Below are 18,487 nucleotides of genomic sequence, written 5' to 3' on the forward strand. Positions count from 1 at the left end.
TGCAATAAATGCCATATCACATACATAACCTTTTACTTGTGTGCATTAATCAGTATATGATTGATGTACTTCTTGTAAACAGCACTGGCCTGTGTATATTTTTGGGTATTGAAATTTCAGTGTTATGATCACAAGAAACTAGATAGATACTAGAGGCAGAAAATTCCTAACAGATCATCTCCTACCCACCCTTCTGTAAAAAGAATGTCCCTACTGAATATTTGAGTTTCTTATGTAGCCATGGAATTCCATCTTCTTATTGTGTGACAAAAGGAACTCAATATTTTTAACATTATGCTTTAAGTAATTTTGCACTATTACTTAGTTTGTCTTCTCTCATCCCATTAGTCAGTATGCTTTCATTAATGTCTTTTCATTTCTGAGGTCATTGTCATGAGCTATTGTGGGGCTTTTATGTTGCCACAATTCCATACTATATTTTGCCAGACTCCTGAATTATTTCTGCATTGCACTAGGATAAAACTCCAAATTATATGTTTTCCCTCGAACTTCTGGAATGTTTTGGCCTCAATATTTACTCTGATTTTTATGCCGTGGGAACAAAGCATTTTGTTCATCCACTGACCTCTTCCCCAGCATCAAACATGTTTCCAGTAGTCAATACTATTGCCTAACCTAATAGGAGCAATCCACAACATTTAGGAGTCACTTTTGGATGCACCAGGCTTAATTCTTCACTGCCTGCCACCTTGTCTTGTTAGTTGCACCTGTGCAAAGTAGGTATACAAATCCTGTTTTAAAACTATTTTGCAAGACAGTGGAGAATATGGTCCATTGAGTATTGCTTTGATTACAGAGGGGATAAAAGCCAGACTGTGGGGGTATGGAAAGGAGTAGATTGGAACAAGGAATCTGGTGAGACTGGGACTGGAGTGCGGGAGGAGGAGACGGGGACTGGGACCAGCAGGCAAGAGGACTGAGGCTGGGAGCCAGGAAAGGAGATTTGTATCTGGTAGGAGGGGGGGACCTGTGAGCCAGTTGGCTGGATGGGGGGAAATGCTGAGATTGGAGGAGTTTGGGGAATGAGGGAGATTGGGACTGGATGAACAAAGAGACTGAGACTAGGAACTAGTGCAGGAGTCGGCAAACGTTTTGGCCCGAGGGCCACATCTGGGTATGGAAATTGTATGGCAGGCCATGAATGCTCACAAAATTGGGGATTGGGGTGTGGGAGGGGGCTCTGGGCTGGGGTGTGGCTTGTGGGTGTGGGAGGTGAGGGTGGTGCAGGAGGGTGGGACCTAGGGGTTCATTGGGCGAGAGGGGGATCAGGGCTGGGGCAGAAGGTTGGGATACTGGAGGGGGCCAGGGGTGCAGGCTCTGGGTGGCGTTTATCTCAAGCAGCTCCTGGAAGCAGCAACATGTCCCCCCTCTGGCGCCTACGCGGAGGCACGGCTAGGTGGCTCTGCGCGCTGCCCTGTCCACAGGTGCCACCCCTGCAACTCCCATCAGCTATGGTTCCCGGCCAGTGGGAGCTGCGGGGGCGCAGCTTGGGGCAGGAGCAGCATGCAGAGCCCCCTGGCTGCCCCTACGTGTAGGAACCAGAGGGGGGACATGTTGCTGTTTCCAAGAGCCGCAAGAAGCCACAGTACTTGTGGAGCGGGGCAAGCCCTGGACCCCACTCCCCAGCAGGAGCTCAAGGGCCAGGTTAAAACATCTGAAGGTCCGGATGCGGCCCCTGGGCCTTAGTTTGCCCACTCTTGAACTAGTGTGAGGAATAATGAGACCAGGGGATAGTTCTTACCAGGGCTGAGTTGCAGGGGAAAAACAGGGACTGGTTAGGCAAAGAGACTGGGACACTGAGCCAGTGATGGGAGCTGGATCAGGGAGCTTGAAGGAGTCTGAGATTGGACAAGACTGGGAATTAGTGAAGTAGGGGAAAAACTGGATGAGGAGCCAGCAGTGGAGAACTAGGACTGGTTCTGTGGAGGCAACAGAAGAGACTGGGACTTGGACAGTGAGCCTAGAGGAGACGATTAGGACTGGCTGGGCAAAGGGACTGGGATGAGAAGCCTGAGGAATGGAGACTAGGACTGGAACTTGAACAAAGAGACATGGGTGAGTAAGAAACAGGACTAGGGCAGGGATAGGTTGGAGGGGATGCGGCAGAAGGGGGTCAAGTTTGGAAGGAACAGGCAGAAGAGTCTTTGGCCACTAGAATGCGGAACCCAAAATTCCTCACCTTTCTTCTGTCAGCAAATATCTGTGAAACACACTGGGGAAGCGTCCCATCCCCCTCTTTTTCACATCTGGTCTGTGTTGTGGATCTAAATGTTCCAGCTACACTGATGAACTATGTGGTGTCGATATGGTGGAATTCCTGGTTTTTTCCATTTGCTTTTTTAAAAACCTAGGAAATTACACACACACACACACACACACACACACACACACACACACACACACACACACACACACACATGTTAAAAGAACATTATTGTGGTCACAAAGTTAGGCACATAAAAAGTTAGGAGATGATGGAAATAAGGTTGTTTGTGCAACCTTAATTCAGTCATTTGTGCATATGCATTATGAGATAGTCTTTAATTACATGATAACATGGTATTTTCTCCACAGGAACCCTGCCTTGTTCAGGACCTGCTCTGGGATGAATCAGGATTCTGTAGTAAAGGAGACTTTTGAATATAGGCCTCCTCCCTCATTTGTTGCAGCAGTTGGAAGGTGTAGTGAATGAGGCAGGGTTTGCAGGAAAAAGGATTTTCTCATGGTTAAGGCAGGCGAACACTGCTCTGGAGAACTGGACTGTATCCCTGCCTCTGCCACAGAGTTCCTATGAGATGCTGGGCAAGTCACTTAAACCAAACTTTTCACAGGTAGTCACTAATTGTGTGTGGAAATTGAACAAGATTTTAATTATAAATGTAGTGTGTTGATTATTTTTATTTTACCTAATGGATTTAGACCAATACAAAATGGAATCAATCCAGGTGTCAAAATGACACTCCATGGATATAATTTGATAAAGATAAGAGTGAGCCCCTTTTCCTTCCACTTCCATCCGTCAGAAATTATCCAGAATTTCAGCTAAGGTTATCTAATCCAACACATATAATGTATGGAAGGAAAAAAGGTATACACGTAACAGCCAGTTATTCTATAATGATAAAGTTATGGAAATTAATACCATCAAAGAACTAATGGGGATTATTAACATACTGATGTTGGTTTATTTGCCTCTAAAGCATTATATCAAATCCCATGTAGGAAGCCCAAGTTGCAGGTGACCATTAAGAAGGCTAGAAATATTAATTATGGTAAAGGCCACCTCCAAGGGCTTGATCTTTTTTTTATGATATAATTTACTGATGGATCTAAAAGATAAATAGGAAAATAATCTAAAAACAGATGTCATAGAATCATAGATGGAAGGGACCTCAGGAGGTCATCTAGTCCAACCCCCTGCTCAAAGCAGGACCAATCCCCAGACAGATTTTTGCCCCAATCCCTAAATGGCCCCCTCAAGGATTGAACTCAGAACCCTGGGTTTAGCAGGCTGATCTCAAACCACTGAGCTATCCCTCCCCCCAAATGTCATTTTGGGGCAATGGGAAAATATATGGAGGAAGGCCAAAATCTCATAGACTCAGACTTTAAGGTCAGAAGGGACCATTTTGATCATCTAGTCCAGGGGTGGGCAAACTTTTTGGGGCGAGGGCCACATCTGGGTGAGGAAATTGTATGCAGGGCCGGGGCAGGGCGGATGGAGTGCGGGATGTGGAGGAAGGGGCTCAGGACAAGGGATTGGGGCAGAGAAGGGGTGCAGAGTGTAAGAGGGGGCTCAGGGAAGGGGGTTGGGGTACAGGAGGGGTACGGAGTGCAGGATGGGGCTCAGGGCAGGGAGTTGGGGTGCAGGGTGCAGCAGGGAGCTCAGGGCAGGTGGTTGGAATGCACAGGAGTGCAGAAAGGGGCTCAGGGCAGGGAGTTGGGTGCAGGAGGGGTGCGAGGTACAGGCAGAGGGCTTAGGGCAGGAAGTTGGGCGGGGGGCAGGAGGGGTTTGAGCTCCAGCCCGGTGCCGCTTACCTAAAGTGGCTCCGGGGTGGCAGTGGCGCACACCAGGGCCAGGGCAGGCTCCCTGCATGCCTGCCCTGTCCCCACGCCACTCCAGGAAGTGCTGCAGCCCCGGGGGGGGGGGACGGGGCAGAGGGCTCTGCGTGCGCACATGGAGCCCTTTGCCTCCCGGCCCGGGGGCTGCTTCTGAGAGCAGCGCCGGGCCCGCAGCACCACCAGGGGTAATCCCGCGGGCCGGATCCAAAGCCCTGAAGGGCCGGATCCGGCCCGCGGGCCATAGTTTGCCCATCCCTGATCTAGTCTGACCTCCTGCACAATGTAGGCCACAGAATCTCACCCATCCACTCCTGTAACAAACCCTTAACCTATGTCTGAGTTATTGAATTCCTCAAATTGTGGTTTGAAGACCTCAAGCTGCAGAGAATTCTCCAGCAAGTGACCCGTGCCCCATGCTGCAGAGGAAGGCGAAAAACCTCCAGGGCCTCTGCCAATCTGCCCTGGAGGAAAATTCCTTCCCGACCCCAAATATGGAAATCAGTTAAACCCTGAGCATGTGGGCAAGACTCACCAGCCAGCACCCAGGAAAGAATTCTCTGTAGGAACTCAGATCCCACCCCATCTAACATCCCATCACAGACCACTGGGCATATGTACCTGCTGATAATCAAAGATCAGTTGCCAAATTAATTGCCAAAATTAGGCTATCCCATCATACCATCCCCTCCATAAATTTATTAAGCTTAGTCTTAAAGCCAGATATGTCTTTTGCCCCCACTACTCCCCTTGGAAGGCTGTTCCAGAATTTCACTTCTCTAATGGTTATAAACCTTCGTCTAATTTCAAGTCTCATCTATTTGGGTAACCATTAAGGAAGATTACTACAAAATATGTTATCGGTGGTACCTCATACCATTTAAGTGAAATGATATATATATAAATAATGGAGAGGATGGAGAGAAATAAGGACCCTTCTGCATGTATGCTGTGAATGCCCTAAGATAATAGTATTTCTGGATAAAAGAACAAATAGAATTTTCAAGGTAACTAAAGCGAGGCCACCCACAAAACCCATAGTGAGTCTATTAGGTAACATTTTAAAAGAGGTTACTAACTTGGAGTAGGGCTCCTTGATAACACAATTACTGCTAGCATCCAGCTGTGTAATAGCTCATTTTTGGAAAAAGATAAATACCCCATCATTAGTGGCAAAGAGAAATAAATTATGGGAAATCCTTTCAATTAAAAAAAAAGATGGACAGCCTTATGTCAGGCTCAAGTAGATTTTATATTATGTATGACCATTTCTGGAATCTGAACAAAATAAATACATAAATAAGAAGAAGTTACAAAACACAGATGGGACTTTTAAAGGTAGCAAATACAGGTTATGAATAGGAGTTGTTAATGCTTGTATGGAAAGTTTATTTATGTTAATAAACTTTTTTTAAATAGATGAGAAAATTCATATGATTTGCCGGTTTTGGGGATATCACAAAGCAAAATCTTCTGTCTCAGGTTAAAAATCATCTTGTAGTTGTTACTGGCAAATCTGGGTATGGACTGCAGATATATAAGTTGTGTGTAATCTACATACAAATCCATCATAGACTGTAAGCTTTGGGGGAACAGTGTCTTTCATTGTTTTTTTGAAGCACCAAGAACTCTGTCAACACATTACATAATAATAAGTGATAAGCATATTCAAACATTAATTATAAATGGCAATTGATTGCAATGTGGAGAAGGCAGCAGTGTGTGTCTTAGTGGTCACTGCTTTTTCAGTTTGCTTAATAGTTACACAGAGTAGAACTGTGAATGTAGTGTGGTCAAAATTTCCAGTGACAAATCATCTGCAGAAAGATTTTTAACATGCTTATTCCTATACAGTTTGGCTTTTTTAATTCAGACGGTTTCAAACATGTCACTAATCCATTTCGAATGTTCACAGATACCATTGCTGCTTTACAGCTATGGTAAAATATTTTTGATGTGGCCAATATTTTTTCTTAAAACAGAGGCACTAGCTATTTGGGTTCTTAAAGATGCCCTGGTACATTCTGCAAGAGTGAGGGCATGTCCCGGTGGCCTGATTTAATTCTGATTTATGAAAATACATTATTTCCATCAGATATTCCTCCTGTAGTTTCAATTGGATAATTTATTCTTCACTTTCTGTCATATAAAAATATGCAGGTTGCATGTGTGTGTAATTAGAAACTATGCACAGTAAGAACTACCAGGGGTCCTGTTTTCTGGATGAAAAGTCATTATTTCTAGGCTTACCACTATGTAAATCAAACATAACTCAGTATAACATGTAGCACTAGATTTCTCCTGTTTCCTGAAATCTACTAGAATTTTTCAGATAACCTGGTTATTTTGTTTAGGTATCTGAAACATACATGCTACAGAGCCAAGTTTTGATGATTCTATATATGCAATAGCAACCACTGCACAGAAAACTTCTATAAAGAATAAATTTTTATTAAGAGCATTATTTGTTCCTGTTTGTCTGTGCACCTAAATGTGATAGTGTTTGTCGCTTCAGCCCAACAGGAGCCTGGAGCTGCACATTAGGGAGTTCAACAGGAGTCATTACCATGGAAGGGCCTTTAAGAAGGAAGACGTTACTAAAGGAAGGCAGAAAGCCTACAGTAAGTTGGACCTTTACTGTGATCCTAATTTGATAATGGCTATTATTGTTTGCATTGTTAGCTTCAGATTGCAGTACAATGCCAAACAGGGCAGGGCAGTTAATTCTGTTCCAGGAAACAGAACAATGTTTTGCTACAAAATCACTTTCTGTTAAAACATAAGACACAAAATGTTTCCTTCTCTCCCAGAATCCACTCTGCATCTTTTCTTTCCCCCATGTACTTGTAAGGGACACCACAGAGGTGGGATGAGAAGAGGAACTCTATGTAATATCAGCGTCTGTAAAGGCCTGTGAGCATCCATTTCTGTGGGGTCCCTCTCCTCACATTCAGATCCCCCTCACATCAGTGGGAGGGCTGTGTATGATCCATGATGCAATGGAAATCCCATGGTTTACCTTTGATCCTCTTACAATTTTTTGTTTGGAGCTTCATGGTTTAATCTTAAGAGATTTGAAGAACTGTTGAAATAACCTTGTAATTAGAGCTGCGCAAAACTATGTGGCTGAAACTTAATTTAACCAAAAAACTGTAGATTCAGATCAACCAAAACATCTTGTGAATTTGCATCAATTTCACCACATTTTTTTAATAGAAGAAAAAAATTGAAAATGTCCAAATGATTTATTTCAACATTCCCAGAACAAGATGTTTTAATTTTTTTGCCTAGATTCATAAAAGGGTGGTGGAGAAGAAAGAGGAGGGGTTGGTGGTGCATCCCTTATACCAGTTGCCCAGTAATTAGGGAACTCTGATATGGGAGACCAGGGTTCAAGTTCCTGATCCAGAGCAGGACCAGCCTATTGGCTATTCTGGGGTGGGCTCTGATATCAATCTCTTTTGTTGAATCTGTTCCACTTTGTATAAATACAGTGAGTGAGAGTGACTCTATTGCCTAGTGATTAGGGCACTCATTGGGGAATGGGGGGTGTCACCCAGGTTCCAGTCCTTGCGCCAATTAATATTTAATTATTTGTACAAAGTGGAACACTTTCAACAGGAGAGAATGAGTAAGACCACAACTTCCTCCTCAATTTTGTGAACGGTGCCCGGATTTCCTTGTGAATCTAGGTCTTCATTTCCTTTGTTTTTACTTAAAAAAACAGATAAAAATGCTTAAAATCAAACCAAAACATTTCTTTCGACCTGAAACAATTTTTTCTGACTTTCTGATAAGTCATTTTTCAGAATTTTTGGCTAATCAATTATGCTGACCAAACATCAGAGGCAGGTATAAGATATGCCTAGCAGAGGGCAGTACAATGCTCTGCACTGAAATGAACAGCCCTGAGATTTCTAGAGGAGACATTAGGATAATGTGGATTTTCTTTGATGTATTTTGCATTCTCATAGACAGCAGTCAGAGCCTAGGGAGCTATACTGATTTACAGCAGCTGAGAATCTGGCCCCAGCTCCTACCTCCTATTAGCTTCCTCACTTTAAACAGCTAATTCTAATACTTAGTTGTTAATTCATTTTCAGAATATCTGAAATTAACACACTGATATTTTTACCAATTTTCTTCTTTCTTATTCAGCTCTCCTCATGGACTAGATATTGGGTTACACTTTCAGGATCAACTCTTCTCTACTTTGGAGCAAAGTCATTAAGAGGCACAGAAAGAAAACATGTAAGCAAAGTATATTAAATTGTTCTAGAAAACAAACCATTCTTTAGACGTATCATCCTCATGAGCAGGACTGGCAATGTGCATTCGAAAAGTGAATATGGTCACTCCCAGCTAGTACATTTGTCTGCTCTGTTTTCATTGTTAGAAGTCAACTCAGTATTTAATCATGCTACTGTTAATTGTAACTGATCTGTCTGCCTCTTCTAGTATAAATCTACTGCTGGTAAAAAAGTCTCTGTTGTGGGCTGGATGGTGGCACTGCCTGATGATCCTGAACATCCTGATATTTTTCAGCTAAATAACCCTGACAAAGGTAGATGCTACATTATACTCGGGGAATGGGGTAACAGCATTTAATATGCTAAGTTTATATTATTTACAATATCACATGCTCAGAAAGTTAAGGAACCAGATTTTCAAAATAGGGTACAGTGGGAGATGCATGCATCTGCAAAAAGCCAATGTTTGTGGGGTCCTGCAGGAGGCCTAAGTGCATTTTGCCAAATGATTGGGGGAGGGTGCATTTTGTGTGTTTTGTAGGAACTCTTGGTATTAGTGTGAGGTCACTTGCATTCCCTATTCGCTATAGGTATGTCTACCCTGCAGTTAAGCACCTGCAGCTGGCCCATTTCAGCTGACTCAGGCTTGCAGGGCTCGGGCTATGGGCATGGGCAGCACCAGACCCCCGATTGCAGGGTTTGGGGGGGAAGATTTTGATTTATTATGCCCCTGCAGTTTCCACGGCAGCTGAGGAGGCAGCATGTGCTACTGCCTCCTCAGTCTCCCAGGAACCTGCATGGAGCATAGCAAAAGCTTCTTCCAGAGAAGAGAGACGCATGCTTTTCTCGTGGTGCCTTGGGGTCTGGGGAGGGGAGATGTGGTGTGGCTCCAGCTGAGCTCAAGACTTCAGCCAGCTGGTGCTCCTCCAGGCAGGTGGAGGGGAGTGGATCGGGGCTTTGGCCAACTTGGGGCTCCTTCAGCTGCGGGGCGGTTTAGGAGCTCCAGCCACCAGTGTAGGGAGGGTCTCGGGGCTTCAGCTGGCTCAGGGTTCCTCCAGCTGAGGAGGGGGTTGGAGGCTCCTCTGGGTGGGAGTGTCTCAGGGCTCCTCCCACCACAGGGGGGTGGTCTTGGGGATCCTCTGGCAGAGGGGGGATGGTCTCGGGGCTCCAGCCATGGGGGTGTGTGTGAAAGGGGCAGGGCTAGGGCTAGCCTCCCCGAAGGGGGGCTCCACTCACCACCCATTGCTATGGGGCTGTTGAATTGCAGTGTAGACGTTGGGGCTCAGGCTTGGAGGGTCCCAGGGTCCAGGGTTGAGCCCAAATCTGAACATCTACACAGCAAGTTTTAGCCTTGCAGCCAGAGGCCATGTCAGCTGACCTGGGCCTGCCCGGGATATGCTGCATATCTTTTATTCCAGTGTAAATGTACCCTATGGGGGTTTTTTGTTCCAAATGGCTCTCTCAAAGTCACTATGTCCTTCAAATATGACTTCTGTAATCCCTAGATAGTCAGCTTCACTCTAAGCGCTGATTTATGAGGCTTCTTCAAACATCAAAGTATTTATAAAACCATTTACTTAGATTTTAACCATCATCACTCAGCAGACACTTCAAATGTTCAAAAAGGTCCTAGCATCAATGTGCATCATGAGGGTCTCTACAGAAAACTTTGAAGTTAAATAATAGGTATATCTCCAATTATTATCTCCTAAAACTAGAAGGGACCTTTTCATTAAGTCCAGCCCCCTGCCTTCACTAGCAGGGCCAAGTACTGATTTTTGCCTCAGATACTTAAGTGGCCCCCTCAAGGATTGAACTCACAACCCTGGGTTTAGCAGGCCAATGCTCAAACCACTGAGCTATTCCTCCCCCCTGTTCTCCTAACATTTAATGTCTTTCTTTATTTTAATGAGAGGCAGTGATGCACATGAGCTGCACATGCTGCAACTCTCTCCTGTAGAATACAATGAATGAAATGTAAGTCTGACTTCAAGAGAAAATTCAGGGAAGGACAATGCTAACCTGAGGAATGAAAGAGACCAACAAGCGGATGCTGAAAAAGCTAAATTTGCAAGTAATAGTGTATCCATTAAAATGATTCAGGGGTGAGGTATATAAACGCTAGTGGGAATGAAGCAAAGTATAAAATGAAGGAGGTTGGAGTGGATGCCCAGATTGGTCTTACTGTCTTTGGTTCTATGACAGTTTATTTTTACTGCCGTGTGCTCCTCTCAGGTCTATTGAATATGCACACTATCTTCTACCCCCTACCTGGGGGGTGCTGGGCACATATTCCTCATAGCCTATCCTTCCTGCCAGGGACTGCTGTGTGTGGTAGGAGCAGTTTGGGTTTTTGAGGACCAAATTAATTTTCCCATTTACGTTACACTCTTGGCTTCTACACTAAAAGATTAGAATGTAGCAAAGCCAAGTGTCTGTCTGTCAAAACCTGAGGGATCCTGATTTTTTTTTTAATTTTGTAGGCAATATTTACAAGTTTCAGACTGGGTCAAGGTTTCATGCAATATTGTGGCACAAGCATTTGGATGATGCATGCAAAAGCAACAGGCCTCAGGTAAGGCCATGAACATGTCTTTTCCAACCAGTTTCTCCCTTACATTCCAGGAAACCCCTACATAGAGGATGCTGCTTTCTAGCCTGTTTGGGCAACTCAAGGATACACAAACAAGCTCATCCGGGCATATTTGTAGCAACCCTTTTTGCATATTGACCAAAGTTTTGCAACAGGTGTGAAAGGCAAGATTTCAAATTCTAGGATACCCACAAAAAATCTAGTAATGGTGAATTTGTGCAGCTGTAGCCATAAGTCTCAGTGCCCCCTTACTGTGTCATGCTTTTCCTCTCCAAAGTTATGGTACAATGTCCTGCTACTAGCTTGCAGAGTCAGCCTCACGCAGGGCCTGTTTAAGGGACTGATTGCATTGTTGGCACTTCACAATAAATGGAAATAATACTACTATGGGTTGATACTTCAGTTTCCCCTTTCCACAGAAACTTTACATTGCTGACTAATTTACATTCTCTTCCAGGTACCTGCTAACCTTATGTCATTCGAATAACTTGCATCAGTATGTGGTGTGACTTCAAATGCCAAACTGTAGGATGGGAATATCTTTCCCTTAAGAGAAGGAGCTCCCTAATGTGAGCCAGCTGCCCCAGATGAGATTACTTCAGCACTTTTCTATGTAACTTGAAAGTGATTTTGACACAGCTTTTAAAAGCAGAAAGTGAATGTTGTCCTTAGGACCAGATATAGTCTTATGCACTGAACATAAGTAGACAATTTCGACAGACTGAAGATGAGTCCTGACTGATGCAGGATCCTGGAAACCTTGACTTTAACTTTGTGGTCACAAACTGCCCTGGACTAATGTTTGACCACAAACTGTGCATCACATCTTCTGCCTATTCTTTTTTAAACTGTTCTTTTTATTGTTAAGCTGCTTTATGTGACTGAAGAAAATTTAGCCCATGTTGGGTTTTCAATTCTTTCTAATGCACAAAATGATTGACAGTGTTAACTTGCTGCAAAGTGTCAATTAGAATAGAAAATTGTGGAACAACATTTTTATAACCTAAGTGCACTGAGTTGCTTGGCAATGTGGTTGCCTCAGATTTTGTATCAAATTAAATCTCTGGACAATTCTGCAGTTCACATTTGAGCTATTTGGGAAATGTGTATTTTGGCACAAGATAAATAGTTTAATTTAGTATTTCTTTCATTTGAATGTGCTACTTCTAAATATAATTTAAAGGACAAGTGAAGGGTCCATTGCTATTTAAATTCACTTTGTGTTACAGCTTGTCTTGGGTTACTCCTAAGGATAAATTGCCCCCCCCCCCATCACTATGGGTGCTGTTCATTTAAAATCCCTAGCTCCGTGGAGATATTTGGATCTTCCCAGCCACCTCCTGACTCCTCAGAATGGCTAAACTTTCCACTCATTGTTCCACTCTCATGTGGATGACCCAATCCCACTCAGCACCTGCATGTGCACACACATCACCTGGTAGACAGAATAATGCCACTAGTACTTCTGTCATGAAGGCCTCTGATCCTCTGAAATCATGACGGAGGTGAGATCTAGGCAGGACTGATTGGCATATCAAGAGCCACCAAGCCAGTATCCTGGAAAGAGAAAATGAACCGAATGTAAGAGACCCTTCTCTGCCAGGAGAAACCACCTAGCTCTCTTTTCCCAGGCGTGCCGTAGCACTACCTGCTGATCAGAGCTTTCTGCTATTCTCACCTTGATTTCAGAATTCTTCACATTTTAGTCACATCCCTCTGCTAGTCAGTGTTCAGGCTTTCATCCAGCAAGGATGAATCATTGCATGAAGCTCCCACCTCACTTTCAGCTAGGCTTTCTAATGCGATGACCAATGCATCTAAAACCCTCACTCTGCAGCTCCCCAAGAATGGGGCAAAATGGTGAGATAGGTGGGAGAGACCTGTGATTCGACCACAAGCTTGCAGACCATGAAAGACCAGAAATAATTTTGGATGAACAGAGTCCTACATCTAAATAAGTGCCCAGTCACTGGGATATTCTGCTGATCTCACATAATCTTGATTTTGCGGCAGATTTTTTTTTTTTAGTTTATCTTACAAAAATACCTTACTTGTAATGCTGAATTTCTGTTTACTATAAAAATGATTTTTAACTGTCTGTGTCACAATCCTGAGAATGAAACTTGGTATGTGACAAGAAAAATAGTTCCTACTGATTCCTGTGGGAAGAGACAGAGCAAGTATCAAAATTCACACAGATTTCACAACAGACTTCTTTAGTGGTTCAAGAGATCTTCAGTGGGATAGTGGATTGGCCAAAAATTATCTTTTTGCTTTTTTAACAATCCAAAAATTAGTTGAAGTAGTGACCTGATAACAGCATCTGTATATCCAAGAATGGAATTTTCAATAGTTAGATCTGACACAGAGGATTTTTAAAGATGATGATGCTGGTGAAATTCTGTCATCAGCATAAGCAGCAAAGAATCCTGTGGCACCTTATAGACTAACAGACGTTTTGGAGCATGAGCTTTCGTGGGTGAATTCATCGGATGCAAGTAGTGGAAATTTCCAGGGGCAGGTGTATATGTGTATGTATATGTATATGTATATGTATATGTATATATATATATATATATATATGCAAGCAAGAAGCAAGCTAGAGATAACGAGGTTAGTTCAATCAGGGAGGATAAGGCCCTGTTCTAGCCGTTGAGGTGTGAGCATGTTACTGTTGCCCAACTATTTGAAAATGAAATCATCTGAATTATTCTCCCAGACAGAGATATGCATGGATGGTTGTGGTAACAGGTGAGTTATACATTTAGACTATTTCTGAGGATGCAGGTATTCTCTGGACTGCCATTCAAATTAATTCATAGGTGCATGTATGTGTAGTGTGTGTCTGTACACATATCTAATCTATCTGCAGCATCTAGAGGGTTGAAACATCTGAAACGGCATTATTGTAATGATATATGTCTGACCTAAACCCTCAAATGCTAAGAGTAAAGGCTGAAGATCTAACTTGCCATCCCCTTATGCAGAATTCTTATAAAAGAGAGCCGCTGTTAATCAGGAGCCCTGGAGTGGTGCCTGTATCTAAAATGTCCTTGGATTTCTGTGTTTAAGCCAGAGCTAGAATGCAATGCCACATACAATTGAAAAAGCAACAGCATTGTATTTAAAGACAACATTTCCTCCACATACATAACATGTATTCAGGCATCCTGAATTCCCACTTTGCCTAATGGATCATAAAGTCCTAATAATCATAAAGTCCTAATGGAACTTCCAGGACTACTGGTAAGAATGTAAAGTGGCCCACCTGGTACAATAAATTTGGAAGGTGACAGATCAAAAAAAAAAAAAAAAAGTGACATCAAAAAACCAAACTGTTCTCTTAAATAAGTATACATTTTGCCATCATGGGCATTGGCCGGCAAAGATTTATAAAGGATCTTGTGACATAATTTTAAAAACGAGGAGGTTCTAATAAATGCATTGCCAACAATTAACAGTGTACTTGTATTTTCCAGACTGCCAACCAAATGAGTGTTTAGGAGGAAGAGGACAGTATAGGTACAGGTAAATTGTGGCCTCAAGCATCGAAGTTTAAAATGCTCATTTGCCAGAACAGAATTTTTAACACAGCTAATTTTCGGTGGTTCTGCAAAAGCTCTGAAACGTACTTATATAGTGCTTTTATACACTAATCATGCCCAAGTGAGACCATAACAACTACATCTATCTTGTTCTGCTCTATTGGGATGTGGGTGATTCCCCTGTGCAGGGATCCTGTTCCACAAATCCTATTGAAATCCTTGCAGCAAAACATTCTGCAAATGCTCAAAAAGAACAGGAGTACTTGTGGCACCTTAAAGACTAACAAATTTATTTTAGCATGAGTTTTCGTGAGCTGCAGCTCACTTCCGAAAGCTCATGCTAAAATAAATTTGTTAGTCTTTAAGGTGCCACAAGTACTCCTGTTCTTTTTGCGGATACAGACTAACACGGCTGCTACTCTGAAACCTGCAAATGCTCAGTTACCCCATTAATAAGAGAACAATTTGGTCATTGTTAAATATAAAATTAATTAAAAAATGTAACAGTCATTGACCTGACATCCATATTAGGAGGCTAAGGAGATGTCTCAAGCCATTTTTAGATGTAATGCGAAAGGGGAGAAACAGCTAATTGTCACTTCATTTTTTTCCCCACTGTGCTTGGTAATTCAAATTAAGTAATGGATGTTGTGGCTACTGAGACTGTGGACCAAGGTGACACTCACAATTAACTAGTAATGGCAAAAGCTGGAACCTGTTTAGATCTTGAGGGCTTCTAGAATTCAAAGCCTTGTTGAACATTTTAGGTGTTATTCCATTCATAGCAGGGAGGTTTTTCATCCTTAGAAAACATCAACTTTCTCAAGAAAAGCCCTTTAGAAGTTGGCAGTGACGGGAGGATTTGATAGCAGCCTTCAACTACCTGAAGGGGGGTTCCAAAGAGGATGGAGCTCAGCTGTTCTCAATAGTGGCAGATGACAGAACAAGAAGCAATGGTCTCAAGTTGCAGTGGGAGAGGTCTAGGCTGGATATTATGAAAAACTATTGCACTAGGATGGTGGTGAAGCACTGGAGTGGGTTACCTAGGGAGGTGGTGGAATCTCCATCCTTAGAGGTTTACAAAGCCCTGGCTGGGATGATTTAGCTGGGGTTGGTCCTGCTTTGAGCAGGGGGTTGTACTAGATGACCTCCTGAGGTCTCTTCCAACCCTAATCTGCTATGATTCTATGGCACAGAAGTTCCAAACATCTACAGGTCCCTTCACCTGTATAACAAACCCCTACAAAGATAGGAATTCAAACGTGAAACCAGGATATGCTCTGAACTATTTGTGGCATGAATGAGAGAACACACACACAATAGTGAATCTGATATCCAGGAGTCTGTCATAGTGCCATGGATGGAAATTGTGTGTGGGGGTGGAGAGAACAAAACCCTCAAAACAATGCTATTCGAGACCGTCAGTAATTTGCATTTTGAAAGTTTTTAAAGAATTGGTAAAATGAATGCCTGAGCTGATCATCAGTTGCAGGGTAGATAATACTATGTAAAACAGAGCTGAACATGGCAACTGTGTAGTTTTGCCTTGTGCAATATCTTAAAATTCTTGCAGCGTATCACAATAATTGTGGTATTGCTGTGTAGCATTTGAGAACATAAAATGAATGTGAATGATAGAACAATAGAGGGATGGCATCAGCTTAATCCATTTTAAATTAAATTCAATACAAAAAGTATGAATTCTAATAATTACTGATTTTGGGGGTCTCAGTATCTGACACCTTTAATGTGATTTAAAAGCTCCTGTTGAAATAATAGACATTGCATATTGGTACTGATTAAAATATTACCTCTATGAAAGGATATCATAAACCTTGTAAAGTTTTATCAGTCACACAGTAAGACAAGCTGTTTAGTAAAAACAGGCCTTTTTAGTCTATTTTTCAGGATGACTAATTTCAGAATTGAAGATATTAGATATATATTTCAGGCAATATTTATTATTAATTTATGTGTGTGTAATTTTAAAGTAATTTAGTGCCAAAATGCATGTTTGTCCAATTAGCACTCAATTAAGGCATCGACAGAAGTCTTCAATATACAATCCATTTGTTGCATTACAATGTAAACCAATTTCTATATTAGTTTCTTGTGAACACTGTTGCACTATTTTTTGGCCGTATTTTTCAGCAGCCCACTGCATGCCATTTGTGTACAGACTTTCTATAACTTTTGTGAATTGTCTCACCCATAATAACCACTGAACTTTTAACCCTTATGTGGGAGTCTTTAGGTTTTTGGCAAAGTATTTTGTTACCTCAGTCTTGTATCAAGTTGCTGTATTTCAGCTTGTTACATTGATAATGATTGTTTCACTAATTAAATACCTTAATGTAAAAAAAATGTTTAACAAACAAATGCATTTGGTTGTGAATTTGTCAGATTGCTAACAATACCATGTGACAGTGAACTAGAACTTCTCACTTCAAGCACATCAAACTGTGCTTTGTTTGTGATTAAACAGTAACTTAGCTGGACACTACACTTTATAGTTGCATAAACTAGTTATTTATAAAGCAGATGTGACGGGATCAAAATGTGAGAAAGAAACAGGAAAATCCTTCCAAACTTCCAATTTATGTGAAGTTCTCTCTTTTTTCTTACAATCAGGGCTTTAGATAAACAGATAAAATTCTGTTGTCCCCTGTTAAGATCTGTCTGTGCCCAGAAGTAGAGACAAGCCCATGACTTTGGCAGGGTAACAAGCCTTGTGGATGGGGTGGGGGGGAAGAAAGCGGTAGACGTGGTATATCTTGACTTTAGTAAAGCCTTTGATACTGTCTCCCACAACCTAGGGAACAACAAACAACTAGGGAAATGCAACCTAGATGGAGCTACTATTAGGTGGGTGCATAACTGGTTGGAAAGCCATTCCCAGAAAGTAGTTATCAGTAGTTCAGTCATGCTGGTAGGACATATTGAATGGGTCCCTGCAGGGATCAGTTCTGGGTGCAGTTCTTTTCAATATCTTCATCAATGATTTAGATAATGGCATAGAGAGTACACTTATAAAGTTTGTGGATGATACCAAGCTGGGAGGCGTTGCAAGTGCTTTGGCGGTTAGGATTAAAATTCAAAAAGATCTGGACAAACTGGAGAAATGGTTTGAAGTAAATAGGATGAAATTAAATAAAGACAAATGCAAAGTACTCCACTTAGGAAGGAACAATCAGTTGCACACATACAAATTGGGAAATGACTGCCTAGCAAGGAGTACTGCAGTAAGGGATCTGGAGGTCATAATGGACCACAAGCTAAATGTGAGTTGACAGTGTAACGCTGTTGCAGAAAAAGCAAACATCATTCTGGGATTTATTAGCAGGAGTGTTGTAAGCAAGACACAAGAAATAATTCTTCCACTCTACTCCATGCTGATTAGGCCTCAACTGGAGTATTTTGTCCAGTTCTGGGTGCCACGTTTCAGGAAAGATGTGGACAAATTGGAGAAAGTCCAGAGAAGAACACAAAAATGATTAAAGGTCTAGAAAACATGACCTGGCAAAGAAGATTGAAAAAATTGGGTTTGTTTAGTCTGGAAAAGAGAAGGCCATGGGAACATAACAGTTTTCAAGAACATAAAAGATTGTTACAAGGAGGAAGGAGAAAGATTGTTCTTCTTAACCTCTGAGGATAGGAGAAGCAGCAATGGGCTTAAATTGCAGCAAGGGAGGTTTAGGTTGGATATTAGGAAAAGCTTCCTAACTATGAGGGTGGTTAAGCACTGGAATAAATTGCCTAGGTAGGCTGTGGACTCTCCATCATGGAGATTTTTAAGAGCAGGTTAGACAAACACCTGTCAGGGGCAGTCTAGATAATACTTAATCCCGCCATGAGTGCAGGGGACTGGACTAGATGACCTTTCAAGGGTTGAGCCATCTGAAACGGCATTATCCCTTCCAGTCCTATGATTCTATGACTTCCAGACCACGTGACCCTCAAAAGAAATAAGAACGTTTAACACAAAACACACACACACTGGCTTTTAATGTCAAAGGCAT

General features: G+C 42.2%; 1 protein-coding gene and 1 long non-coding RNA gene across 9 annotated transcripts in view; one reads left to right on the forward strand and one right to left on the reverse strand.

Moving 5' to 3' along the window:
- Window positions 1–13,439, forward strand: part of RALGPS1 (Ral GEF with PH domain and SH3 binding motif 1) — a 394,703-nt gene extending 381,264 nt beyond the window's left edge. For 4 of the 5 annotated variants that reach the window (XM_044992947.1, XM_044992948.1, XM_044992945.1 and 1 more), the window contains 5 exons: window positions 6,596–6,701; window positions 8,239–8,331; window positions 8,539–8,644; window positions 10,814–10,905; window positions 11,381–13,439. In XM_044992947.1, the coding sequence (XP_044848882.1) occupies window positions 6,596–6,701; window positions 8,239–8,331; window positions 8,539–8,644; window positions 10,814–10,905; window positions 11,381–11,410 (427 nt within the window). In that variant the 3' untranslated portion in view covers window positions 11,411–13,439. Of the gene's footprint in view, window positions 1–2,595; window positions 2,827–6,595; window positions 6,702–8,238; window positions 8,332–8,538; window positions 8,645–10,813; window positions 10,906–11,380 lie in introns of those variants that run through there. The other variant, XM_044992949.1, reaches the window with a different exon arrangement.
- Window positions 1–18,487, reverse strand: part of LOC123352596 — a 95,835-nt gene that overhangs the window by 63,238 nt on the left and 14,110 nt on the right. For all 4 annotated transcript variants that reach the window (XR_006574233.1, XR_006574236.1, XR_006574234.1 and 1 more), the window contains exon 2: window positions 12,359–12,480. This is a non-coding gene — a long non-coding RNA (uncharacterized LOC123352596). The remainder of the gene's footprint in view (window positions 1–12,358; window positions 12,481–18,487) is intronic.

This window comes from Mauremys mutica, chromosome 18 (assembly GCF_020497125.1).
Source record: "Mauremys mutica isolate MM-2020 ecotype Southern chromosome 18, ASM2049712v1, whole genome shotgun sequence".
In the NCBI taxonomy this organism is placed as follows: domain Eukaryota; kingdom Metazoa; phylum Chordata; order Testudines; family Geoemydidae; genus Mauremys; species Mauremys mutica.